This window comes from Bos indicus x Bos taurus, chromosome 11 (assembly GCF_003369695.1).
Source record: "Bos indicus x Bos taurus breed Angus x Brahman F1 hybrid chromosome 11, Bos_hybrid_MaternalHap_v2.0, whole genome shotgun sequence".
NCBI classification, from domain to species: domain Eukaryota; kingdom Metazoa; phylum Chordata; class Mammalia; order Artiodactyla; family Bovidae; genus Bos; species Bos indicus x Bos taurus.
The window spans coordinates 19,317,205-19,345,201 of NC_040086.1; the positions used below are offsets into that span (position 1 = coordinate 19,317,205).

A 27,997-nucleotide genomic window follows, 5' to 3' on the forward strand; every position below is an offset into this window, starting at 1 on the left:
AACTTCAATTAGTTTGAGGTTATTTTAGAATAAAATATTTTTTAAAAATTTCCAATGTAAGACAGGAGTTTCAACTCCTTAGTTAGGCTCTTCATGATCGGGCTTTTGCCCACCTCTACCATTACAGCTTATAAATTACAACTGACACCCCTACCTTCCATACACAGTAATCGCAAATTTCTAAACATATCATACTGCTTTGTCTCATGTCAAATATACCATCTCCACGTCCTGAACCTTGGCAAACAGCTTATTTTTTATGATGCTGTTCATGTCTCACCTCCTCTAATTACACCCTCCTTTCTACTTCCACAGACTGCAGATCCAAATAACCACTCCCTTCTTTGTACCCTGGGTACCACTGTACCCTGTGCTGACTTCTCCCATAGCATCTCACTTACTGCACTGCACTTTTGTGATTTATGACTCTGCTTCCTGCTACTCTAAGCTGTGAAGGACAAGAACTGTGACTTGCTTGTTCCCAATTCCAGCACAGTACTTAAATTGGATGGATAGATTAATGAATATGTTATTAAGAAGGGAAACACACACACATGCACACACATACATACCATATCCATGTCCTTGGTTAGTTTAGTATTTGTATATTTTTTCTGACTTATAAGATAGTATAATGTACTGGTAGAGTACAAGCTTCAGAAGCAGACAAACCAGAGGGATCTGAATCATAGCTCTACTGTAACTCTATAACTCTAAGTTATTTAGTTTTTAAGCCTCAAGGTCTAATACATAGTAGTTAATAAGTAGTTATTATTAATGTTATTATGCTCTCTTTGATTATGCCTATCATTTAGATTGCTTAAAATCTCAGATATTCCCAAATTACACACTTTTAAAAGTGTTCTCCGCCCACCTCCCCAAAACAGCTTCCAATCAACCTCTCAAGGAATGAAAAGAACCACCAATTTTTCACTAAGAGGTCAATCTGTTTTCAGTCTCTTGTGCCATTTAAAATCCCACATGAAGGTAAACACAACTAATAAAGCTTTATCTCTCTTGATATTCATAAATATCATCTGCTAAATGTTATTTTATGGTAGTTTTTCAAACAAGCCATTCATCAATTTCAAAAAAAAATGAAAAGGCCATGTGATCAAAAACAAAGCAAAATACAGAATTTCAATATCACCTTTCAAGTACTCAGTAATCTAAAACAAAGAACTGTCTCATGCTGCTGACAAAAATTCTAAAGACCATCTGCTAAAGCAAATACTTAATTCATATGAAAACTTCCAAAATTCGCATCCATGACCTATTGTCCTTTACTTGCAAGCCAAGATTAAGTCTTGAGTATTTTAGACACTTAGCAGAACAGAAAGGTAAGATCCACTTCTGGAGAGATATGAATAGGTGATAGCAAAGGCTAAAAATATCAAAAAGAAAGATTCTCAACATAGTCTGCCAGAGCAGGTTTTTTCCATGGAAAATACATGAAACTGAACAATACCAGATGATAGGAAGAGGGAGTAAGTATTATAGAAACTTCCTTTACAATTCAAAAACTACTTTAATTCTATAAAGAAATGGATATTGACAGTTCAGGAAGTATACATATTTCTTCAGAAAGGACAGAGTAGGGAAAAAAGTTGTTAAAATTTTTAAAACCATATACATCAGTTTTTGGTCATATTATTACTAAACATTCATCACCAAATTAACATATAGCAACCATTTCTAAATGTTTATTACAAATACTAGTTCCTGAATTCAAACAGAACACATTAAAATTTGAACCTGTTTTAGGAGTAACAGAAAAATTATTCCAGTAAAAGAATACTACCTTCCATTTTACTGAATTACCTTTCCTGTTTAAGAGCATATTCCAGCATTTTGATTCTTCTCACAAGATCCTTCTTCAAGTTTTCTTGACCTTTCCTTTCCCCCTGAAGAAAGGCAATCTGAGCCTGAGTAAGGAAAAGAAAGACAAAATGCAGTTTAGATGAAATAAACTTTTAAAAACTCAGCTGAAGAATCTTTGGAAGATAAAACAATTAAACATATAAACATTTCTTTTTACATATCTGTCACAAAGTAAACAGAAAGGCACTGACTGCAAGGGGTGGAAAGCTTAACTTTTTTTTTTTAAAGGACACCTATATGCATTTTACTTCAGACTACAGATGTTAAGACAACCAACGTAAGTGCTGCTGCTGCTAAGTCGCTTCAGTCGTGTCTGACTCTGTGCGACCCCATAGACGGCAGCCCACCAGGCTCCCCCGTCCCTGGGATTCTCCAGGCAAGAACACTGGAGTGGGTTGCCATTTCCTTCCCCAATGCATGAAAGTGAAAAGTGAAAGTGAAGTCGCTCAGTCGCGTCCAACCCTCAGCAACCCCATGGACTGCAGCCTACCAGACTCTTCCGTCCATGGGATTTTCCAGGCAAGAGTACTGGAGTGGGGTGCCACTGCCTTCTCCAAACATAAGTGCAGACATATGCAAAATACAGTACAGTTTGCTCAAGAGTTTGTCTTTTAAGGCACTGAGGGTGTTCTCCTTTATAAAAAACGAAGACAGAGAACTACCACAAGTCGTACTATTCCGCTTTTAGGTATCTATCTGAAGAAAATAAAAACACTAATTCAAAACACTAATAAGCATCCCCATGTTCACTGCAGCATTATTTATAATAAATAGCCAAGATATGGAAACTAAGTGTCCACTGACAGATGGCTACTGAAGATATGCATACGTATGTTTTCAGTTCAGTTCAGTTCAGTCGCTCAGTCGTGTCTGACTCTTTGCGAGCCCATGAATCGCAGCACGCCAGGCCTCCCTGTCCATCACCAACTCCCGGAGTTCACTCAGACTCATGTCCATCGAGTCAGTGATGCCATCCAGCCATCTCATCCTCTGTCATCCCCTTCTCCTCCTGCCCCCAATCCCTCCCAGCATCAGAGTCTTTTCCAATGAGTCAACTCTTTGCATGAGGTGGCCAAGTACTGGAGTTTCAGCTTTAGCATCATTCCTTCCAAAGAAATCCCAGGGCTGATCTCCAACTGAATATTACTCAGCCATAAAAAAATAAAATCTTGTCATTTGCAATAATATAGATGAACCGCAAGGATATTATGCTAAGCAAAGTAAGTCAGGTAGAGAAAGAAACTGTGTGATTTCACTCACATGTGGAATCTTACAAAAAATAAAAGGTGAACAAACAAAACAAGAACAAATACATAAATACAAAGAAGAGACCTGTGGTTACAAGAGGTGAAAAGGGTTGGGGGACAGGCAACGTGAGTATAACGGGTGAACTGTACGGTGGTAATTGATGGTAACTGGACTTGTGGCAGTGATCATTTTGCAGCATTTACAAATACTGAACTATAATGCTGTACACTTGAAACTTACACAATTTATTTTCAGAGTGAAGATGAGGAAAGTGGGTAAAGCAAAATCATGAGTTCTTATAACAAGCCTTGTAAAGTAAGAGTTCTCAGAGCTTCACCATCTACTTAAATTTTATGATGGATTCTTTGTCTCCAGAGACTATCCTGGACATCTACAAATAAGGAATAACTGCCTTTTCTCAATCCCCACCTTTAACCCCACCCCCATTTAGATTCGAATATGCAGGGGTAAAGAAAATGAAAGGTGGGAAAAGGAAAATCAGAGCCAGTGGCCCTCCATAATTTCCTGGCCCCACCCAAGTATTACTAAAGAAAGAAAGAAAAAAAAACTCCTACATTTTAACATGAATAAGTTGTAATACTCTCATCTTCAGTCAGACAAAAGGGGAGAGCAAAGAACAGTCGTTCAGAATAACTAAAAAATACATTTAGAACTGAAATAATACCTTCAACTTACGGAATTAAAAACTATCTTGCAAGTACTAATCTGTTAAGGTAACTCATAACACCACTAGGAGAGTGGCAGGAGATCTATCTACTTAAAGGCCCTCAAAGACAGCTATCAGGTTCACTATTCTCACATTCTTTCCCCTCTCATTTGTATTATATTAACTCAGATAATGTTATTTATATATCCACAGTGCTTTCCATTTAAGTAAGCAAGAAATTACATTTAATGATGGACCTTACAATATCCCTAAGAAATTGTGGATGATCCAACTAAAGGTTTAGTGAATGAACATCAAACTTCTTAGTCTAAACGACACCCATTTTTCTCTTTTCAGTACCATAATAAACATGAAATCCAACTCACTGAGCTTCTTACAACTTTGAGAATGTAGGTACTGTCATGTTTTTGTTGTCATTTCAACAAACTCTTAAAATTTATATTGCAGTTACTAGAAGGATTATTTTTATCTTATTGAAATACATAAAAATAGGCTAAAGATGATTCAATTGTACACAAAGAGGAAAATGTATCAAATATCTGTAATATCTACACTAAACAATTATAAAACTTTTTGAAATTATTTGTTCTACAATGAGATTATTTTATATAAGCAGAGTAATAATATATGCATTAAAAAGTGACAAAAGTGAATGTCCTTCAAAAGGATATGACAGTCCAACTTATTTGGTCAAATAGTGCTTTGGCCTAGAAGACAGTCTTCAAAGTGGCTTTAATAAAAATAATAATAATTTAACCAGTATAATCAAATAATCAAAATAATTTTTAAAAATTACCAATTTCTTCCTTTCTATCCCATTTGACTAGTTCTGTATTTCTGCCACCATTCTGTCCTGGGTGATTCTGACACTGCAGCCTCTAATGCTCAAAAATCTTTACTGTGACTCATTCCCCAACCCACCAACTACTTCTTATATTTCCAGGACACTTGTTTCCCCATCCTCCTATCAATTCACATACTGGATTATTTAAATATTTAATACTAAAAGACCCAGAATTGTTGAAAAGAAAGATTACAAAGAAGATGGAGGTGCCTGGAAAAGGCAAAACAAACAAGAATAATAGGAATATTGTGATAGTTCCTAGTGATCAAAGAATATCTCTGTGACATTTCTGCCACAGATGCAAAACCTGAAATCAATCATACGGAAACATCAAGCAAACTCAAGTTGAGGGGCATTTTATGTTAACATTCTTATAATCTTCAAAAGCGTCAGGTCATAAAAGTCAAAGAAAAACTGTTTCAGATTGAAGGAGATTAAAAAGACCTGAAAACCAAATGGAATCCATGATTCTGTTCTAGATTTGGCTATAAAAGGACATTATTAGGAAAACTGGCAAAATATGAATGGGATAATCAAATGGTAGTAATACATCAGTGTTAATTTCTACATCTTGATGGCTATGTGTGGTTACACAGGATAGTACTTGTCTACAGAAAACAAACACTGAAGTATTTGGTAGATGGCAATAGGTCATCAGGTTGCCTGGCACCTTGCCCTCAAATGGTTCAGAAAAAAAACTTATTTGTACTGCCCTTCCAACTTTTCTGTCAACAGGAGATTTCTGTTTTTGAAACAAACACTATGCCAACTTCCTTAATATGATAAGACACAAACAATTAAATTCAAAAGCCAGTACCATGTGTAATAGAGAAACCTAAGAAGTAACGACCATCAGGAACAAAACAAAACAATTTCTTACCACAAATATTTAACATTGCTCTGGTGGTGGCCACTGTCATTAGTCCAGAAAGAAGTAAGTTTGGAAAAAATGAAAATTAATTTAAAAAGATGCATGCAACCCAATGTTCATAACAACACTGCTCACAACAGTCAAGACATGGAAAGAACTCAGTGCCCATCAACAAATAAATGGATAAAGAAGATATGGTGTACATATACATATATGTACAGACAGAGCAGTATTCCCTATATATATGTATGATACACTGGAATACTACCTTGCCATAAGAATGACATTCTGCCATTTGCAGTAATAGAGATGAACCTGGAAAATATTATGCTTAGGAAACTAAGTCAGAGAACGACAAGTACTGTATGGTATCACTTGTATGTGAAATTTAAAAAATAGTACAAATGAATGAATATGCAAAACAGAACAGACTCACAGATATCGAAAACAAACCTGTGGTTACCAAAGGGGAGAGAGAGGTAAGTGGGGAGGGACAAATCAGGAGAATAGGATTTACAGAGATAAACAAGACTATATTGTATAGTACAGGAATTACAGTCATTATCTTGTAATAACGTCAATGGAGTAAAATCTATAAAATATTGAACCACTATGTTGTGCATCTAAAAATAATATAATACTGTAAATCAACTATACTTCAATTAATAAAAAATAAGTTTATAAATTAAAAAAGGAAATAAAATCATATCATTTCCAAATGATTTGACTGGATACCTGGAAAATCCAAGAAAAAATAGACTATAAACTATTATAAAAATATGGGAATTTCAGTAAAGTGAAACCCATGGGCTTCTATAAAAACAACCTGTTAGATGATATAATGAATGAAAACAATTCCATTTATAATAACAAAGTGATAAGATTAGAATAAATCTTACAAGAAAAAAATAAGAGGTACACAAAGATTACTTTAAATGCTACTGAAGAGCATAAAAAAATGACATGAACAAATGAGAAGCAAAATCGTGTTCTTAAACAAGAAGACTCAGTATTACAATTTTATTTTTTCCTAAATTAATCTTATAAAATTATGCAAGCCCAATTAAAATACAAATACAACGTTTTTAAAAACATCACACATGAGCCTAAAGTACATATGGAAAAATAAATAAGCAAGAATAAAAAAAATTCCAAAGCTCTGAAATATTTTAAAACATATCATCATTTACAGTCACTTAAAAAGTGGTAATGATGCACAAAAAGACATACCTATGGTACAGACAATCCAAAAACAAACCCAAATACATACAGGAATTTAGTATAAATTAAAGGTGACACTGTACATCATTAGGGAAAATGTAAATTATTCAATAAATGTTGATGGCAGCCATCTGGAAATTATTTCTCATATCAAAACAAATTGCCAAAAGGATCAAAAACTTAAAGGAACCCAAAAGTATTAAAAGAAAAGGTAGAGTTTGTTTTGTTCTAATAATCTCATGGAATGTCTTTTTGAAAATAAGACAAAACCCAAAGTCATAAGAAACTAATAAATTTCACCTCAAAAACAAAATTTATATATGGTAATTTAAAAGTTGCTGAAAAACTATAACAAATAAGACCATTTCTTTTTGACAAAATGTCAAAACAAAATCAGAGAAGTAGTAATGCCACAAATCACAAGAGTTTGTTTTTCCTTATATATAAAGAGCACCTACAAATTAATAAGAAAAACATCAAGAACTCAACAGGAAAAAACAAAAAGAACATGTTGATAGAAAGGAAATACAAAAGCTCAAACATATTAAAAAGATGTTCAGTCTCAAAAGAGAAATGTCAATTAAAATTATAGTCATATTTCTCCTTTTCATCAGCTTAATAAAGTTCAATAATTAGATAATATGTTTGGAAAATGCAACTGTATGTTGACTGTGATAGTGTTAAATCAGGTTCACCACTACTGTGGACAATCTGAACAAGTAGATAAGGTATGAATATAGCTTTTAAGTGTTACAAATAAAATATTTGTAGTACAAGTAAAACTAATAGTAATGGCACTATTTTTCAAGAGAAAATTTTGGAATTATCTTCAAGGACAATAAATATTTAAAAATTACATAAGTTTTTTATACTGTATACCTAAAAACAGGCCTCTCATTTCCTAACCGTTAGAAACAACAACAAAAAAAAACAGTAACTAGATATTTTACAACTTAAGTCTACATGATAAATAGGAAACTTGTTTTTATTATTTTCAATTCTAATTTGTCAAAAGGATACATATAAGGAATATAAATCTGCTATATCTAAGTAGGCTTACCTGCACACATGGGAGTACCTAATAACTAAATTATTTTAAATAGTTTTTGAGACCATTTAAATTATCTTGTACTCTAAAATGCTACAGGGTTAAAATTTAAAACTGAAATCAATGAAAAGTATATTCAAAAAGAAATGTACATAAAATATTAGTTTCGGTTGGCTATTTTTCAATTGTTTTTCTGTTATATGCTATGGGAAAGAAAGAATATTCACTTTTACAAAAATCTAAAATAAAGTGCCAAAAGACAACTAATACAAGTTTCTGTCAACAGAGCACAAACTCACAAATAACAAGGGAAATACATGAAAAGTAAAAGTTAATAAAATAGTTTACTTAAGCTAAAGAAGAGCACATAGTGAAATTTCAACAATCTGCTCTATACTGACATCTTCATGTCTTCTATAAATTATACCTATTTCCTCTGAGACGCTTTGGACTACATTATTCTCGTGCATCTAGGCTGCTAGGTGTTTTTCTCTAGGCATACAACCATCATCTCTAGCTGGCCCTCTCTCCTAAAGACAGTGCCGTCACTTGGCAGCATCTAACTTTAGCCTCAGAATCACCTAGAGGACGTGTTGAAACACACATTGCTTGGGCTGGCCCCTTCCTCATTTCTGATTCAACAGGTCTGGAGTGGGGCCTAGAACATGCATTGTTATTAAGTATCACACATTACCAGGTGATGCTGATGCTGCTATTCTGGGACAATACTTGGAGAACCACTGACCTACACCATCTGTGACATAGTTAGAAGGCCAAAAATAAAGCAAATAGGCTGCTAAAGAGCAAATAACTGAGCTGTCCCAGAACCCCAGCTCTTTACAGAGAATGATGAAGTCTTATAAATGTCCTCAGGCTGACAAACAGGTACACACTAGCTTTTTAATTCTCTTCCAAATTCCTTGTGTATGACTGTATTTCTAGCAGTCTCCTTATCAGAAAATAAAATCAACAATTTTCATTCAGTTTAATAACATTTTTGCGGAATATCTACCACCCATAAAAGTTCAAACTGCCATAAAGGAGAATATAGGAAAGACAAATAAACCAAGTTGCTACTCATAGTGCACTTTCAATTCAGTGTGGGTACAATACCAGTACACACATATATAAACCAACAAATATATATATAATATACACATACATATATCCATATATATTCATAAGATGAAACATTGGAGGCTACTAACAACTGGGGATTTGACTCAAATATTCACATTTATTCATCTGACAATATTAACTGAGCATTTACTTTATTGTTGTTGTTGTTCAGTTGCTAAGACATCTCTGACTCTTTGTGACCCCATAAACTGCAGCACACCAGGCTTCCCTGTCCTTCACTATCTCCCGGAGTTCGCTCAAACTAATGTTCGTTGAGTCAGTGATGCTATCTAACCATTTTTATTTGTACCAGGACAGTTACTGGCACTAGGGCTACGGTAGTGACGAAACAAGTAAAACAGAGCTCACAGTTCAGTGGCTGAAACATGTATGCTGAAGAGCATGTGCTGTATGCAACTAGAATCAGAAACTCTTACAAGTAAAAGCAGTAAATATAAAAAATAAACACAAATAAAATACAGTGAGATGCCTATTAATTCTGGAGTCAAGTACAAAACTGATGTATAATGCAAAAACTGTATTTTAATCTGATATTAACTCTACAGCTAGCTTTATCTTTTAACAAACTGTGAGTTCCTTCAAATTTTCCTCATAAAGTTTCTGTGCCATTATTTTTATTTACCTAACATTTCAAGAAAAATGGGGTGGATTTTTTGTTTTTCACCACTCTGCTAAACACAGTATGTAGCTAATCTCATTTAACTGGGACTATCAAACAATTAAAATATTTTCTTTTATCATTAAATTTTTTAAGTGTTTATGATTTATCTCATTTCCAACCAGATTATAATCCCCTTGAAGACAGAAGCCCCCATTCATGCATTCAACAATTATTCACTTAATGCCTTCAATGTATGTGCCTCCCACTTGACTTGTATTAGGATGTAAAGGCAGGATTCCTGCATTCTACTAAATTATAACTCTACTGAAAACAGTACCTACTAAACAATTAGAAAAAACTGTTCTGTCCCCAAGTACCTTAGTTATTCAATGTTATCTGATTAAAAAGATAAAAGTTTAGTCATAGTAAATGACAAAGATAATAATAAACTAGAAGTATAAAAAATTAGTATAAGCCACAAATTGTTTTCCACATAGCTTTGATAACTTTTTCAATTCTTAGTTCTTTCATCTACCACACTGTCACTATGAAATGTGAACTGCAACTTCTATCATTAAAACAAAAGGTTTTGATATTAATATATGAAAATTATAAATATTAAATATTCAGGCAAAAGAAAAATGACCAAGGCAGACAGAAAATATAATAGAATCAATTTCTTAAAAAAACTTAGGATGCCTAATCCCTTGATTGAACACGTTTAAGCTTTTCTCTTATGTTTCACATGTAGGCAAAATCTTCCTGTTTACTTAACATTACTATTTTACCTCTGAAAAGAATATAAGCAACCAGTTGTCCAAGACAGTTTTTTATCTTTTACTGTCTTCTGATAGTAAAAATATGCTATCATTATTCTAGTAATAACAGAACCCAAGTTTATGGATTGGATTGTTTCTCCCCCCACCACAACAATAAATTATATATAATCTTTTTTTATAATGACAAATAGCACATAATTGCAAGAAAATTATGTGAGAATAAAGAAATTCATGATCATGAAACACATATTTGGTGAAACATTAATAGTCACTAAGTGATTGAACTAGCAATTTGGCCTAACTATTAATAGAACCATCCTATAAATAATTGATATTACACACACACATAAAATACTTATACATATTGAATAGGACTTAGAAAACTATGCATTTGTGAATGATTAATAAGCAATTTTCCAATATGCTGATGAAACCAGTAAAAAACAGATAACTATAAAAAATATATTTGAGAAAGTTTGGTGTCCTCTATTATCAGTTTTTATGGACTCATTGCTACCTTAACTCTTTTTCATATCATCTTTATTTATCTATTGCTTATCAAGTTTATTAACCTCCATGTCTGCTGATTCAAATTTAATTCCAGAAGATAATGCTGAATATCTATTAAATTTAATCTATTTTGTTCCTGCAAGAAAAATTTAAACTAAAAAAATTCTTCATTTTTCTAAAATAAAAAGAAAACAGCAAAATTTTTTATTTTCTAAGTATACCAGAGCTGTTGCTGTCTTTTTTTAAATAATGTAAGTATCACACAGGAACACATTCCTTTTCTGTCGCCACTTAGGGACCTCCTGGTGCTTTTGTAGATCAAATACCTAACACATCATACCCCATACCTTATCCCTGATAAGCTAAGGAGAGGCAATGATAATATTCAGCTTTTCCACTATGGCTTACAAAGCACTTTCACATACCTATCTTAGTATGTATCCTATTATAGTTCTTCACAGGTTTAATATGATCCAGGAATCAAAGATTCCAAAAAAAGCATTCAATATCTAGTGTTTCTAAAGTTCATTTGTCACTTAATAATGGCAAATCATTTGACCTAAGTTTTCATTTCATTAGTAAAAATGCTGATAATATCCCCAAACTCAGAATGTTACTGTAAAGTTTAAACTACGTAATGTTTATGAAAGGGTCTAGCACATTTTGGCACCTTTCAAAGGGCCTATTTATTTCCTACAAAAACCAAGTTAAAAAAAAGAGAACTACATGTAAAAAAGAAGCAAAGGTGATTCAAAATGGCCCCACCACCAATAACATTAATATAGTAATAAAAAAAAAAATTGCTTGGACAAATGTGTATTTGAACTATTCAAGAAGAAAAAAAGAAATAATTAAAGGAAAGGAAAAAGTACTGGTTTTTTTCCCAAAGGGAATGATGTGTACCTAGAACACCCAAGGAAACTAGAAAAATTAAAAGATCACAGATGAATTTAGCTAAGTGGCAGTATATAAAATAAATCCATAAAACCAGCAGCACTCCATTATTTCCTTTTACAAATAAAGGGCAACAAATAGTTACCCTCCAAAAGTAACAAAAATAAAATCGAAAGATAGTTCACCAGGCTTTTCCATATGAAGTTTTCTACATGGCCTCAAGCCTTTGCTTCCTTTGCTCCAATTCAAGCTCACCAGAAACAATTTTTTGAATACTAATTTGATTCCCCAGGTTCTCTACAGCAGTGCCTGGATAGACGTTATAAGTCTTCTTGTCACCAGAAGGGCAATAACCACTCAAATTTAAAACAGAATTTCATCTCTTGTGTACTTAGTTACTAGGTCTCAGTTTCCCAAGAATCTGAAGTACTTACGATGCAATAATAAAGGGTTTGAACCTTATAGAGCAGAAGACCAAACGTTAGGATAACGGCTGCCCTTCTCCCATGCGCACCCTGTCCATGTTGCTCTAGGGCATCTCTCTTTCATGTTAACACTATGTATTAACAGTACACACTGAAAAGACAGTAACAGTAACAATAACAAATGAATAATAATACAATGTGTTCACTTAAAGAAGGATAAATATATAAAGAAAAAAATAAATATTTACAGAAAACTGTAAAGCACTCAAGAACAGAGCTGCCCACCTGAACTTTCTGAAGAGATGGACATTTCTCTCTCCGTGCTGTCTGATACAATGAGGTTCCAGAAAGATTAATAAATAAAAGCACTACTCATGTTCCTGACTGGAGAAATAATTTAACTAAGATAGCACTAATATCTAAGTAAATGTATAGATTTAAAGACAAAGTATTAAAAACCCCCTTGGGATAATTCACAGAACTTGATAGACATATGGCAAAATTCTCAGGAATGTGAAAATAGGAATAATAAAGGAAATTAGAAGGAAAAAACCTCCATATATTTCAGCATAGTCATGAGGCAAACACACACTAAATTTTAAAACATAAGACAGAATAGCTCCTTTCCAAGGAGAATTAAATAATTTTTTAAAGACATAAACCCACAAGATCAAAGATAATATAAAGAAGCCACAGGTATCAAGGGGTGAGAGAAAACAGATGAAGAAAGTGTACTTACTTAGCAGCTCAGAAACCTAAGTACCTACAGAGGGAATTCAATGAGAAGCTAGTAGATCTCCCCCAAAATACCTTGAACAGTTCAGAAATTAAGAGGTATGAGATACACAGATGAACAGGTGTGTTACAGGGCTTAAAAAAGGTGGAAGTTAAAAGTATATGAAATGCAGTCAAACCTATTGGAGTCCATCCCTACTCCATGCAAGAAAGCAACTATTTCTAGCCCACCACCCAAGATACTAGACATTTAGTCTCTGAAGAAATGTAAACACAGAGGTCCTGACTCAGAACACCAGGTACAGGAGAGGGCAAGAATGGGGCAGTGACCGAAAAAAAAAAAAAACAACCAAGATGACTAAGTGAAAGCTTTAAAGGTAAAACCTGTAATCTACTTCCTATCCAGGTTCCATCTACCTCTGCAGTTAGGCTCTCTATCCAAGGCAGGTGATTAGACTACCATTTGCTAAAAAAAAAAAAAAAAACAGAAGAAAACTCAGAAGAAAAAAAGAATTACTGTCATTTAAGTATGGCATTCAGGGGTCTTTCAACAACAAAAAAGCCATTTCACCTGAATCAGATTACCCTTCAGTGAAGGCCTGATCATACTGTACTGAAGGCTCCATGTGAGACACCTGGTCTAGAAACAGAGGACTCCGCAGCAGTTTATGAGGCTACATTCCTAAACATGGGCCATCCGGACATTTGAGAAAAGTCTCTATCCAATAAAATATAGACAAAAACATAAGGATTAAAAGGAACACAAAGAAAAAAAGACAATACAGACACAAAACAAGTTTTCAAAAGATCTCCAATGGTCTCAGAGAAATATAGCCAACACTAACTGGGTACTTCATATTATAGGTAATTAATGCACTTAATTTTCATGGACTCCCATGAAATGTTATTATCATCCCTGTTTAACTGATAGAGAACAATATGACACATAGAGATTAGTTTGTCCAGGGTTAATAAGCATGAACAGGATTCAGACCTGGTTCCAGAGCTAAACTTCTTAACAAATATACAATGCTTTGCTGAAACAAGAGATGATACTGCCTCCACAAAATAAAAGGATGCTATCAAAATGTTTAGAGATCAGAACTTTTTTTTTTTGCAGTTAAGACTATTTTACTTTATTTGTGTAGTAAATTATATTAGATTTTTTGATAAATATTTTGGGGTTAGATGGACTAAAATTAGTAATCCTCAGTAATGCTGTCTCATCATATGGGCCCTAATCTTACCTAATAGATTACTTGAACAGTTTGGTTTTTTTCTTCTTCCAGTTTTATTCAGATAAAATTGACATTGAGCACTATATAAGTTTAAGGTATGTGGCATAATGATTTGACTTATATACATCACAAAATGATTTCACAATAAGTCTAGTGAATATCTATCATCTCATATAGATATAAAATTAAAGAAGAAAATATTTTCCTTATAATGAGAACTCTTAAGATTTGCTCTCTTTTATGTAACATATAGCATGTAAATTATATTTAACGTGTTGTACATTACATCCCTAGTGCTCATTTATCTTATAACTGGAAGTACCTTTTGGAAAACAAAACTCTTTGAAATGGAAAAGATGAAAGTCAAAATAGGAAAATAAAATATCAAGAGATACAGTGAAGGATTCTCTCACAAAACAAAAAAGGCAAAGAAATGGAAAACAGATAGACAAAGATAAGAAAGTAAAAAGATCAATCAAAAGGCCTAACACTCTAATAAGTAGTTCCTATAAGAGAGACTGGACACGACTGAGCAACTGATCTGATCTGATCTGATATGAGAGACTAGAGAAAATTCAGAAAAGGATATCAAGCAAATCATTCAAAAAAATTTTTTTTCTAGAACTGAAGGACAGAAACAAACCTACTACCAACACAATAAATGCAAATTCACCACTTACACCAAAACCTATCATAAAACTTAAGACAACCAGGGATAATCTTCCAAGACAAAAAAATAGGACAAATACAAACAGACAAGAATCAGAATAATATTGAGGCTACAATGAAATGAAACAATATATTCACATTCTTTTCAACCATCAGTCAATCATTTTCAGACATATAAATTTTCTAAACAGTTCTTTCCCATACATCCTTCCTCAAGAGACTAATGATACCATTAAAATGAAAGGATAAACTAAAAAGAAGACAAAGTCTTCAGAAAACAGAGGAGTTCTAACAATGGAGGGAAGCAATGAGTTCCAGGATAAAAGCTGATTTGCAGGCCTAAAGAGCAAGTAGCCCACATTAGAGCAAGACAGAAAACTCCAGGTATAAGGTCAAGAGTTTTTTTTAAAAACAAGGGGGACAGGAGGCTCCCCTGGTGGCTCAATGATAAAGAATCCAACTGTCAATGCAGAAGACCAGGTTCGATCCTTGGTCTGGGAAGATCCCACAATGCTGCAGGACAACTAAGCCCGTGTGCACAACACAACTACTGAGCCTGTACTCTAGAGCCTGAGAGCCACAACTGCTGAGCCCACAAATCGCATCTACTGAAGCCTGAACACTCTAGAGCCTGTGCTCTGCAACAAGAGAAGGTGTGACGATGAGAAGCCTGTGCACTGCAACTAGAGAGTAGCTCCTGCTCCCTGTAACTCGAGAAAAGCCTGTGCAGCAACGAAGACTCAGCACAACCACATAAAAAAATATTACAAATGGGGGAAGAGGGCCAGAGAAATTACCTGGTAAGTGTGATCACATGTAAATTTGTATCTAAAAGCTACTGAAGTTTGTGAATACAGCAACACTCAAAAAAATTAAACCATGGGGGAAAACGAGTTAATCATTAACTCCAAGAAAGCCAAAAACCTTCATAGGAAAAGAAAAAATCACAGTACACAATCTGGCTGGTTCAGAAGTGGATATTATATGTACATTCACATAATAATATAAACATTAACTATAAATACTGAGACATACTGAAGAAAGTAAAGTGAAAATAGAGTGGATAAGTGAAAGGGGATGACATAGCTAAGTTTTAATTTACCATACATGAAGTCTATAGATATTATTTAAAACAGATAAAGAGAGAGTAGTTTAAGAATGTTGTTTTAAAACAGGAATAAATAACAAAAAGGAAAGTTAAAGAGTTTTTTAAAATGGTTGATTCTGCAGAGTTGTATTTGGAGGGAGAGAATGCCTTATTAGGGAACCTGGTTTTCCCATTAGTACTACAGACAGTCCCTGACTTATGAAGGTTCAGCATTACAATGGTGGGAAAGCAATATGTATTTAATAGAAACCGTACTTCACATTTTGAATTCTGATCTTTCCCCAGGCTAGCAATACTCTCATGATACTGGACAGCAACAGCAGTCAAAGCTCTCAGTAAGTCACGCGATCACAAGGAGAAACGACGAATACACTAACAACCATTCGAAGCTCAAGACAACCACTGTTTTTTCCTTTCAGTACTCAATAAATTACATGAAGTATTCAACCTTTATGATAAAATAGGCTTTGTATTGGATGATTTTGCCCAACTTGCAGGATAATATAAGTGTTCTGAACACATTTAAGGTAGGCCAGGCTAAAGGTATCACGTTCAGTAGGTTAGATGTATTAAATGTATTTTCATCACGGTACTTTCTTTTTTATTTAATTGGAGGATAATTACTTTACAATATTGTGATGGTTTTTGCCATACATCAACATGAACCAGTCACAGGTATATGTGTGTGCCCCCTCATCCTGAAAACCCCCACCAACTCCCTCCCTCTGCGTTATCCCAGAGCACTGGCTTTGGGTGCCCTCCTTCATGCATCGAAATTGCACTAGTCCCTATTTACAAATGGTACATTCCCAACCCGCTTTTACCAACCCTGAAACTTCCCACTATAGAATCTGGAAAGCCAAATGCTTTCCTGGTTAGATTCTCTTACAGTTACATGTAACCAAGTAACCAATGAGACGTGTGCTGAAGATGGAGAGAAGATAATTCTGGAGAAAGTTTATCACTCACTGGTAAAGGAGATTCACTTCAAAACAAACAGAAAACCTCAAACAAACTTTTCGTTGCTTTTTAGTGTGGTCCTGATGTCTCTAACCATAGTAATCTTGGAATCATAATGTAACAAAAAGAAAGAAAATAAGCCAGCACACTGGGGGTGAAAGACAGTAGAGGAGAACAGAAAGTTTCTTTATGTCCTCACTGACCAACTATACCAGTTATGTGAGATAAAAAGACTGCCCACCACCAGACTTAAGAGAAATATGAACTTTATATGTTATGTCTCTGTTAATAGGGTTTACCTGCAGCCAAAAGCATTCCTAAATGACACTAGTTTCACTATAGTTTAACATTTGTACTGTAATTTTTCACTAGTACAAAATAAACTGCCAATGATGATCTTCATGCATATACACTTTTAGCAATTTTGTTTATTTCTCTGGGATAGACTATGACAAGTAGAATTACTAGGTCAAAGTATAACAGTTTCCTCATAGGTATTGTTAATCATCTTCCCTAGCATTAAGTGTTCTCATTGATTTAAAAAATTCATAGACAGAAAAGGACACCTCATTGTGTTAATGTGCATTTCTTTGATGATAATTACTAATATGAACTATTTTGCCACATGTTGACCATTGTCTTATAACAAAGCCATCCAAATGCTCATAAAGAGATCAGTTCAATAAGCTACATCTTGGCTGCTTTTTAAAAATATTCTTCTTCCTCACTAGAAATGCTGAAAAATGGGGAAAAATCCAAACTTTATATAAAGATATAAAGGAAGAACCAAGAGATCCACTCCTTTACCCCCATTCCATTACTAAGAGGTTACCAATGTGAACAATTTGCAGAAGTCCCTTCTGAACTTTCCTATATCCAGAAACAGACAGGAAAAAAGGCAAAACTAACATCTGCTTTGGTTACATAATTACTAAAAATAAGTACAAGGACTTATATGTATAAGTCCTAGCTTTCCAGGTGGCACAGTGGTAAAGAATCTGCCTGCCAATGCCAAAGACACATAAAATGTAAGTTTGATCCCTGGGTCTGGAAGATCCCCTGGAGTAGGAAATGGCAACAGTATTCTTGGCTAGAAAATTACATGGACAGAGGAGCCTGGTGGGCTACAGTCCATGGGGCCACAAAGAGTCAGACATGACTGAGCACACATGCACAACGAAAATATACAAAATTAATAGTTAACTTTTATTGAGCTCCTCCTATGTTTCACCGCTCTGAATAAGTGTTTTATTAACTCATATCATTGTCACACAGACAAAAAGAAAAATAAAATAGTTAAAATAACTATGTACAAGCATCATATTTAAATCATAGATGTTTACACTAACAGAGATCTAAAGAAAACTAAGACGCTACCGTCAGACTTTTATTAAGATAAGCTGCCTTACGTGTAAATAATATATAAAGGTAATAAGGATATAACGAAAAGAGCTTGTAAGGAGGGAGGATAAGACTGAAATAATAAGTTTATACGTAGCTGATTTTACTATAAATGTGGGCATTCCATCTACAAGGCAGGTAACACAAGGCTAGAGTTTTCAGACTAGAAATACATTTGGCAATCTTGGTTTTCATATACACACAAACCTCTAACATTTCTAATACAATTAAAGTAGCTACAAATGTGTGTGTGTATGCACGTGTATTTCTATATATTTTTTTTCCTTTTATTAATTTTTAAAAATAAGATTCGGAAAATATGGCTTTTTAAAATTAAATCCATTACATAAAATGATATCCATTATTTTAAGTGATGTTACTAATATAAATACAGATCCAATGACTTCATCTTAACCTACTCTACAAGTATTAGATTTTTTTTAGCTTTAATAAATAAAACTATCTTTCTGTTTCCTATTAAAACTGCAACACTAACCTGAAAAATTGCCAAAAATAAATTATAGGAAAAGAAAAATAATCCTACTTGTGAATATAGATAGAAGATGATCTCAATAAATGCAGAGACCAACACTCCATGCTCTTACAAAGGATATAAACAAGCACATCAGAGTAGAGGAAACCCAAAAGGCTAACAAATTTAGGAAGAGATGCTTCATCTCAGTGATAACCAGAAAAATTCAAATTAATTTAAATAGGAGATACAGCTTCACATTTATCAGACTAGCAAAAATTAGAACTCTAGAATATGCCAAGTGTAAACAGCACTGTGCAATTATGCACTGCTAGTGGAAATAAAGACAAGAGTAATCACTCTAGAAACCAATCAGCAAATTACTTAAGTTTATATATACCCTACAAACCAGCAATTTCTCTACCCATTAATATGTGAAAGAAATTCACAAATAGCTAAAAGTAATGGTCTTAATATTCAGAAAATATCACAGATGAGCCTTGTTAAAAAGTGAAAATTATACAATTTAGTTTTTGTAAATAAAAAAATACATGCATAGGAAAAACAAAAATATTTTACAAAGATATATAAAAATCTGGAAGGACAATATGAGAGGAAACAAGACAAAAATGCATAAGTAAATTAAAGAAGAGAGGGGCTGTGTGCAGACCAAGATGATAATGTGCCACAGACTGAAAAACAGGAGATTTCAATCCTCTCACCTGACTTCAGATTAACAAAAACAATGACTTTAAGAATACTGAAGCAAAAATCCTAAATCCTAAATAAAATATAATCAAATCAAATACATCAGTGTATCAAAAGAAAATCGCTCCACAACCACATTTATGCCATTAGCAAGATAAATGAGGGAAAAAAATAACATATTATTTTAGGAGATCAAAAAAAATTAACAAAATTCATTATCTATTTCTGTTAATAACTCCTGGAAAACTTAGAAGAAACTTCCTTAACATGCTAGATAGTAGTTTTTAGAAACCATTAACAAATATCACACTTAATAGTTACACAATTTCCATACAACTTTTTTTAAGAACAAAAGGAGACCCTCCAGTAAGTATGACTATCATAATATGAAGTTCTGGGATTGATAGCCAATTCTAAACAAAGAAGGAATAAACACGAAATATTTACACTTGGCTTTTCTACCTAAAGTAACTAAACATTAGAAAGAATAAGTATTTCTGCAAGGTAACTAGATGACTTCGCACACAAAAGCACAGCTTTCCCAAATACTGGAAATAACCTGTTGGAAAGTAATGTGGAAAAATCCCACTCACAAAAGTAATAAAACCTATAAATTCTTGAATTTACTCCTAAGTATTTAAGTATAAGATGTCTCTACTTAAGGAAAGAGAGAAATCTTAACTGGAAAAACTTAAAATGTAAAGATGCAATTATTGTCAAGGCAAATACAAGTTCAATTAAAAAAAAAACTGTATGTTTATATGTGTATACACTAAAATTCGGGGAGGATACACACTAAATTGATACCAGAATTTACACCTAAACAGATTATGGCCAAGAACTGGGGAGAGCGAGTTATACAAAAAATACAAATCTATTTTTTGTATATATCTTGTGGTTTGTATATACAATTATTCTTATTCTATATAAATCATTTCTTCTGACAAAGATTCTCTTCTTGACAAAACTTTAGTCAGCCTTCTCTGAGTTCTTTCTTCTTTAAGACCCAATCTTTGGATTTCCATGACCATCTTTGTATCATTCAATTTTAGCAAGAATTTTACTAAGGCAGTTTAGCAAGAATCTTCTACCTTCAATATCTGAAAATGTGTGTGTGTGCGTGCTTAGTCACTCAGTCATCTCCAACTCTTCGAGACCTCATGGACTGTAGCCCACCGAGCTCCTCTGTCCAATGGACTTTCCAGGCAAGAATATTGGAGCAGGTTGCCATTTCCTTCTCCAGCCACCTTCAATATCTGATCATCCTCAATATCGATCAAATTCCTCATCCCCACTATCCCTCGAGTGATATCTGATCACCCTAGCCTGCCCTCAGCAAGAATCCTGTCAGGTCAATTTAGTAAGAATCCCTTATCCTTGATGTTTGGGTCAAGAAGCAACAGTTAGAACCTTACACGAACAACTGACTGGTTCAAAATTGGGAAAGGAGTACAACAAGGCTGTCACCCTGTTTATTTAACATATGTAGAGTACATCATGCGAAATGCTGGGCTGGATGAATCAAGCTGGAATTAACATTGCCAGGAGAAATATCAACAATCTCAAATATGCAGATGATATCACCCTAATGGCAGAAAGTGAAGAGGAACTAAAGAGGAGAGTGAAAAAACTGGCTTAAAACTCAGCATTCAAAAAACAAAGATCATGCCATCCGGTCCCATTACTTCATGGAAAATGGAAGGGGAAAAAATGGAAGCAGTGACAGATTTTATTTTCCTGGGCTTCAAAATCACTGAGGACAATGACTGTAGCAATGAAATTAAAAGACACTTGCTCCTTGGAAGAAAAGCTATGACAAACCTAGACAGCATATTAAAAAGCAGAGACACCAGAAACTATAAAACTCCTAGAGGAGAACATAGGCAAAACACTCTCCGACATACATCACAGCAGGATCCTCTATGACCCACCTCCCAGAATATTGGAAATAAAAGCAAAAATAAACAAATGGGACCTAATTAACCTTAAAAGCTTCTGCACATCAAAGGAAACTATTAGCAAGGTGAAAAGACAGCCTTCAGAATGGGAGAAAATAATAGCAAATGAAGCAACCGACAAACAACTAATCTCAAAAATATACAAGCAACTCCTACAGCTCAACTCCAGAAAAATAAACGACCCAATCAAAAAATGGGCCAAAGAACTAAATAGACATTTCTCCAAAAAAGACATACAGATGGCTAACAAACACATGAAAAGATGCTCAACATCACTCATTATCAGAGAAATGCAAATCAAAACCACTATGAGGTACCATTTCACACCAGTCAGAATGGCTGCGATCCAAAAGTCTACAAATAATAAATGCTGGAGAGGGTGTGGAGAAAAGGGAACCCTCTTACACTGTTGGTGGGAATGCAAACTAGTACAGCCACTATGGAGAACAGTGTGGAGATTCCTTAAAAAACTGGAAATAGAACTGCCTTATGATCCAGCAACCCCACTGCTGGGCATACACACTGAGAAAACCAGAAGAGAAAGAGACACGTGTACCCCAATGTTCATCGCAGCACTGTTTATAATAGCCAAGACATGGAAGCAACCTAGATGTCCATCAGCAGATGAATGGATAAGAAAGCTGTGGTACATATACACAATGGAGTATTACTCAGCCATTAAAAAGAATACATTTGAATCAGTTCTAATGAGGTGGATGAAACTGGAGCCTATTATACAGAGTGAAGTAAGCCAGAAGGAAAAACATAAATACAGTATACTAACGCATATATATGGAATTTAGAAAGATGGTAACAATAACCCGGTGTACGAGACAGCAAAAGAGACACTGATGTATAGAACGGTCTTATGGACTCTGTGGGAGAGGGAGAGGGTGGGAAGATTTGGGAGAATGGCAATGAAACATGTAAAGTATCATGTGGGAAACGAGTTGCCAGTCCAGGTTCGATGCATGATGCTGGATGCTTGGGACTGGTGCACTGGGACGGCCCAGGGGGATGGTATGGGGAGGGAGGAGGGAGGAGGGTTTGGGATGGGGAACACATGTATACCTGTGGCGGATTCACGTTGATATTTGGCAAAACTAATACAATTATGTAAAGTTTAAAAATAAAATAAAATTGGAGAAAAAAGAAAAAAAAAAAAAATAAAGCAGAAATAGATGTTTTTCTGGAAAAAAAAAAAAAAAAAAAGCTTTCCTGTCAAAAGTCCATCTAGTCAAAGATATGGTTTTTCCAGTAGTCATGTATGGATGTGAGAGTTGGACCATAAAGAAGGCTGAGCACCAAAGAATTGATGCTTTTGAATTGTGGTGCTGGAGAAGACTCTTGAGAATCCCCTGGACTGCAAGGAAATCCAACTAGTCAATCCTAAAGGAAATCAACCTTGAATATTCATTGGAGGACGGATGCTGAAAATCCAATACTGTGGCCACCTGATATGAAGAGCCAATTCATCGGAAAAGACCCTGATGCTGAGAAGGATTGAAGCCAGGAGGAGAAGGGGGCGACACAGGATGAGATGGTTGGATGGCATCATCGACTCAATGGACATGAGTCTGAGCAAACTCTGGGAGATAGTGAAGGACAGGGAAGCCTGGAGTGCTGCAGTCCATGGGATGGTGGAGTTGGACACAAATTAGCAACTGAATAACAATCATCCTCTTATCCTTGATGCTTTGTCTCCATCAACCCCCTCCACCCACCACACACCCACATACCCTCCTCATTGGCGTTCTATTACAACCTTACCTTGTTGTATTTGGGATTGAGCCCAGTTTCATATTAAAAGCTCTCTTTCCTTCTACTGTAATGGTTCCTGATTAAAATCTGCTTTTACCATCTTAACCACCGTCCAGCTCTGGTTTTCTTTAAAACTGATAAATATAAAATTTAGAGTTTCTAAAAAGAAATTTAGAGTTTCTAAAAAGAAACTCTAAATTTAACTCTGAATTCTAAACAAGGACTAAAGTTGTTTCTTTTTGTAGAAAAATTAGTGGTTTCTAGTAATTTTATGCTCTAAATCTCTAATTCATGTTATGGCAAATTTACAAAAACATTGTCAAAAAATCAATGTTAACAGATTCCTTAATTAGGTAAGTCAAGTTTTATTTTAAAAAGCTTTTATCAGTAACTACCTGACTTTCAATCATCATAACACACTCACTTCCTGATTTAAAAAAAAAAACTAATATAAAAAATTAGGTCAAAATATCAAAAATAAAAATTTTTACTCAGTCTAAAAGGAAAACAAAGGGAACACAAAGTAGGAAAAACAGTAAAGATTCATAAAACATATATAAAAAATAATGGATATAAATTGAATCATTTAAGCCTTGAAGTATATTGAATCAAAAAGATCCATGAATTCCTGCTTTCACTTTTCAAAAAAGTCAGTGAACATCACTTAATTTTTCTTGATAACTCAGGGCCATAACTATACATATCAATTACTGAACTGTATTATACAAAAATTCAGTGTTCTTTGATGTCATTTGGGAAATTCCTACTCCTGGTTCTCTCACTAACCTATGTGATCTTATTAAAGTTATTGAACTTCTCGGAGCCTCAGTACCCTCAACTATAAAATGAAAGAGTTTAACATCCTGTGATTCTACAGACAAAGATGATGTGTATGAAAAACACAACTGAATAAGTACTGATCCCAAGACTAGTATTTTTAAAAAAGATTTTCTTTTTGCTTGCGTTCTATTTACTGTCTTCTTTTTCATGGGAGACTGACAGTATACAGTTGAGCTAATATCTTCCTAGGCAGTATTACTTTGGCTAATTTTTTAAATTTATTACTGAATCCATGACAATAGCCACCTCCCAACAGACATCCTCATCCTACAGATCAATCATCCTCTCCTCTGAAGTTACCAGTGGATCTTGGTCAGCAGTAAGGCAGAGGTAGCAGGAAGGAAAGAGGGAGCTGCAGTATTAGGCCAGGGGTTCCTTGCAAATTTGAACTCAATTTTAACATCATCATTATTAACATATACTGTGAAAAGGTGCTAGGGAAAAAAAAAATTTTTTTTAATAGGGTACAGAGGCAGTTGCTGAAGCTCCAAGATGGAAAGGACTGGCTCCGCTATTGGTTTCTATATCCCCAAGGTCCAGAATGGTCACTTGCACATAGCAGATATCCAATAAATACCTATTCAATTAAGTGAACGGGTTCATAAAAAGTAGAGTACAAGGTAACACAGCCTAAGTGCCAAACGATAAAGCAACTACAGCTGACCCTGAAACAACAGGAGGTTAGGGGCATCTACCCTTTAGGCGGCCAAAAATCCTTGTATAGCTGGCCCTCCACCCTGGTAGTTCCTGCATATCCATGGTTCCACAGCAGCGGATTCAGCGAACTTTGGATGGTGAAATACTGTAGTATTGACTACAGCAAAAAATCTGCGTTTACGTAGACCTGCACAATTCAAACTCGTGTTGTTCAAGGATTAGCTGTACTAAAAATATTCTCTAAACACTCTTCATATTGGAAATGGGGCTTAAGCTAAATCTGAATAAAGAACATATAAATCTGAAAGAGTAACACAAACCATGAGGTGCTGGAAAGACATTCCAGAATGCAAACCTTTTTGAGTAATGATTTTTAAAAGAGAGAGACAAAGAAAATAAGAGATATGGCTTATGTGCAAAGCAAGAGTACACTATTTTGGTTGAAAAAGATCAAATGGATAGGAAATATAAATAGCCTAATGGAGAGATAATGGAGAGATCTGAAATGTACTACACACAAAAATGAAAAATAAAAGAGAATGTCTCCAACAAATCAATATTTTTAGAAGCCAGAAGCAATACTATGTAGAATGCTTTGGTCAAAGGAGAGACCAGAGGTATAATATTTATTAGGAAAGTCCCTTACTGCAGTCACCCAAACATGAGGTGGTGAGGTGATGGAGGTCTGAACCAGGGTAACAACAGTACAGTATCAGGAATTAAATGATTTTACATAGATTTAAAACATTACACAGGATTTATGAAATCAGATGTGTGCTAGGAAAGTGAAGACAAGAGTGAAACATTCAATGAAAGGTGAATCTACATTTTTAGACAATGTAAAGCAGAGTTTGGATACAGAGAAGAAGGTTGACTCAGTCTGGGAGGAGAAGGATGACTGAGTGATAGGTCACCCAGGTAAAGAGATGAGCAAGAAATTAGACATGAAGACGGAGAAGGCAATGGCACTCCACTCCAGTACTCTTGCCTGGAAAATCCATGGATGGAGGAGCCTGGTGGGTTGCAGTCCATGGGGTCGCTAAGAGTTGGACACGACTGAGCGACTTCACTTTCACTTTTTACTTTCATGCATTGGAGAAGGAAATGGCAACCCACTCCAGTGTTCTTGCCTGGAGAATCCCAGGGACAGAGGAGCCTAATGGGCTGCTGTCTATGGGGTCGCACAGAGTCGAACGTGACTGAAGAGACTTAGCAGCAGCAGCAGCAGACATGAAGACTTTTAACTGTGAAAAGTACCAGGCTTAACTAGAGATATAATTAAATAAAAGGAATCAACTGGAGTGAGAGGGCTTAATGTGTAACTACCGGGGAAAAAAAAAAAGTATAATCTGGGCAACAATGATCTGACCAGAGAACAGAAGTAAGATCACAAGAGATTGAGAAAGGAATAATCCAAAAAGAGAAAGAGAACAAAGAAGCTGAGAGAGAGAGAGAGAGAGCTGAGATTAGTATAAAACTGAAGAGAGTAGATGTGGCCTGTACAGAAACATCAAAGTGAATAAGGGATAGGATGACCATATTAATGAATAAGAGCTGAGAAAGGGGTTTCTTTTGTTACTAGTGGTTGGTTGGTTTTTAATGGGAAAACATGAAATGGCGCTAGCAAGAATATTATCATACGTATAATGGACTTAGGTCTACCTGAAATTAAGAATCATTGCTTATAAGCTCCATGTGAGCTGCAATCAGTCCTGAATATTCATTGGAAGGACTGATGCTGAAGTTGAAACTCCAATACTTTGGCCACCTGATGCAAAGAACTGAATCATTTGAAAAGTCCCTGATGCTGGGAAAGATGGAGGGCAGGAGGAGAAAGAGACGACAGAGGATGAGATGGCCGGATGGCATCACCGACTCAATGGACATTAGTTTGAGTGAACTCCACAAGTTGGTGACGGACAGGGAGGCCTGGCGTGCTGCAGTCCATGGGGTCGCAAAGAGTCAGACACGACTGAGCGACTGAGCTGAACCCATATCTGCCTGTTCTCCACAGTGCCTAGGAGGAATGCCAAGTATTCAATAAGTACCTAAGGTTTCAACCCAAAGTCTTGAAAGCAAAAGCACACTTTTTTTTTTCAATTCACAACAACAAATTTTCTATGAGATATTGGCAACCTTGGTAATTTCATATTTCAGTCTTTCTGTGCTCATTCTCACTTAGCTGGTTAGCTATAAGAATCTAAGAAGTTTATTTTTTGAAGGAAAGAAACATGTTTAGTGATAAGGAAATCAAAACCTTTTGTGCTACATTCTAGATAACTGAAGCATTTCTATTTTATTAAAGAAGCAGAGTTCAAAAACGTCTGCAATCATAACACATTGGTAATGCAACTATAAATAAAAAGTAGAATGCAAAGCAAAGATGACTAGATATTTTACTTAAAATAAGATTTACCTTCACAGGAGAAATACTTGATTTGTTATCTACTTAGAAGGAATAAGAAGTGTACATAAAATGTTAAGGTATGGGCTTAAAAAAAAAATTGTTACATTACCCTGATGATTGTAAAGACTTCTTAGGACATGATGCCAAAGACACTTGGTATATGCCAGTCAGAGTTTAACACACAAACAGAAAAGAAAACAAACCTATAAGCAAAACAACTAAAATTCTAGCACCATTTGCTGCAGCTATCATCAGGCTGCTATTATGAGGCCAGTAACATCCTTGAAATAAGCTCTGTCAGAATTACATGGCAGGGCTCAGGCAATGCTCTGAACACAGACTTGCTGCTGCTACTGCTGCTAAGTCACTTCAGTCGTGTCCGACTCTGTGCGACCCCATAGACGGCAGCCCACCAGGCTCCCCCGTCCCTGGGATTCTCCAGGCAAGAACACTGGAGTGGGTTGCCATTTCCTTCTCCAGTACAGACCTAACTTGCTCTAAAAGGCTCTTTCCAGTGGAACTCATAGCAAGAAGCAAGAGACAGATACACTGTTCCTCTATATACCAACATAAAGATGCAGAAGCAGTGGATACAGAGGGCTGACTATACTACGCCATATTATATGAGCATCTTCGGACTTTGGTACCCATGGAGAGGGGAGGAGGCAGGGGGAATGGTCCTGGAACCAGTGCTTTACAGACAGTAAAGGATAACCTTAGTACATTACAATGACAAACACTGTGCATATCAAAGAAGTGTAGGACACAAGACTTGCCCTTAAGGACACAATTTAGTTGGGAGACAAGATATACATATACATATATATATATATATATATATATATATACACACACACACACATATATATAGATAAATTTATTTAATACATATTCAAATAACAATGTAACCTAATACATGAGTCGTTCATTTAA

At 35.0% G+C, this 27,997-nt stretch overlaps 1 protein-coding gene across 2 annotated transcripts in view; it reads right to left on the reverse strand.

Moving 5' to 3' along the window:
* The window catches only part of STRN (striatin), a 112,376-nt gene that overhangs the window by 69,073 nt on the left and 15,306 nt on the right, over positions 1-27,997 (reverse strand). For both annotated transcript variants that reach the window (XM_027555003.1, XM_027555004.1), the window contains exon 2: positions 1,822-1,925. In XM_027555003.1, the coding sequence (XP_027410804.1) occupies positions 1,822-1,925 (104 nt within the window). The remainder of the gene's footprint in view (positions 1-1,821; positions 1,926-27,997) is intronic.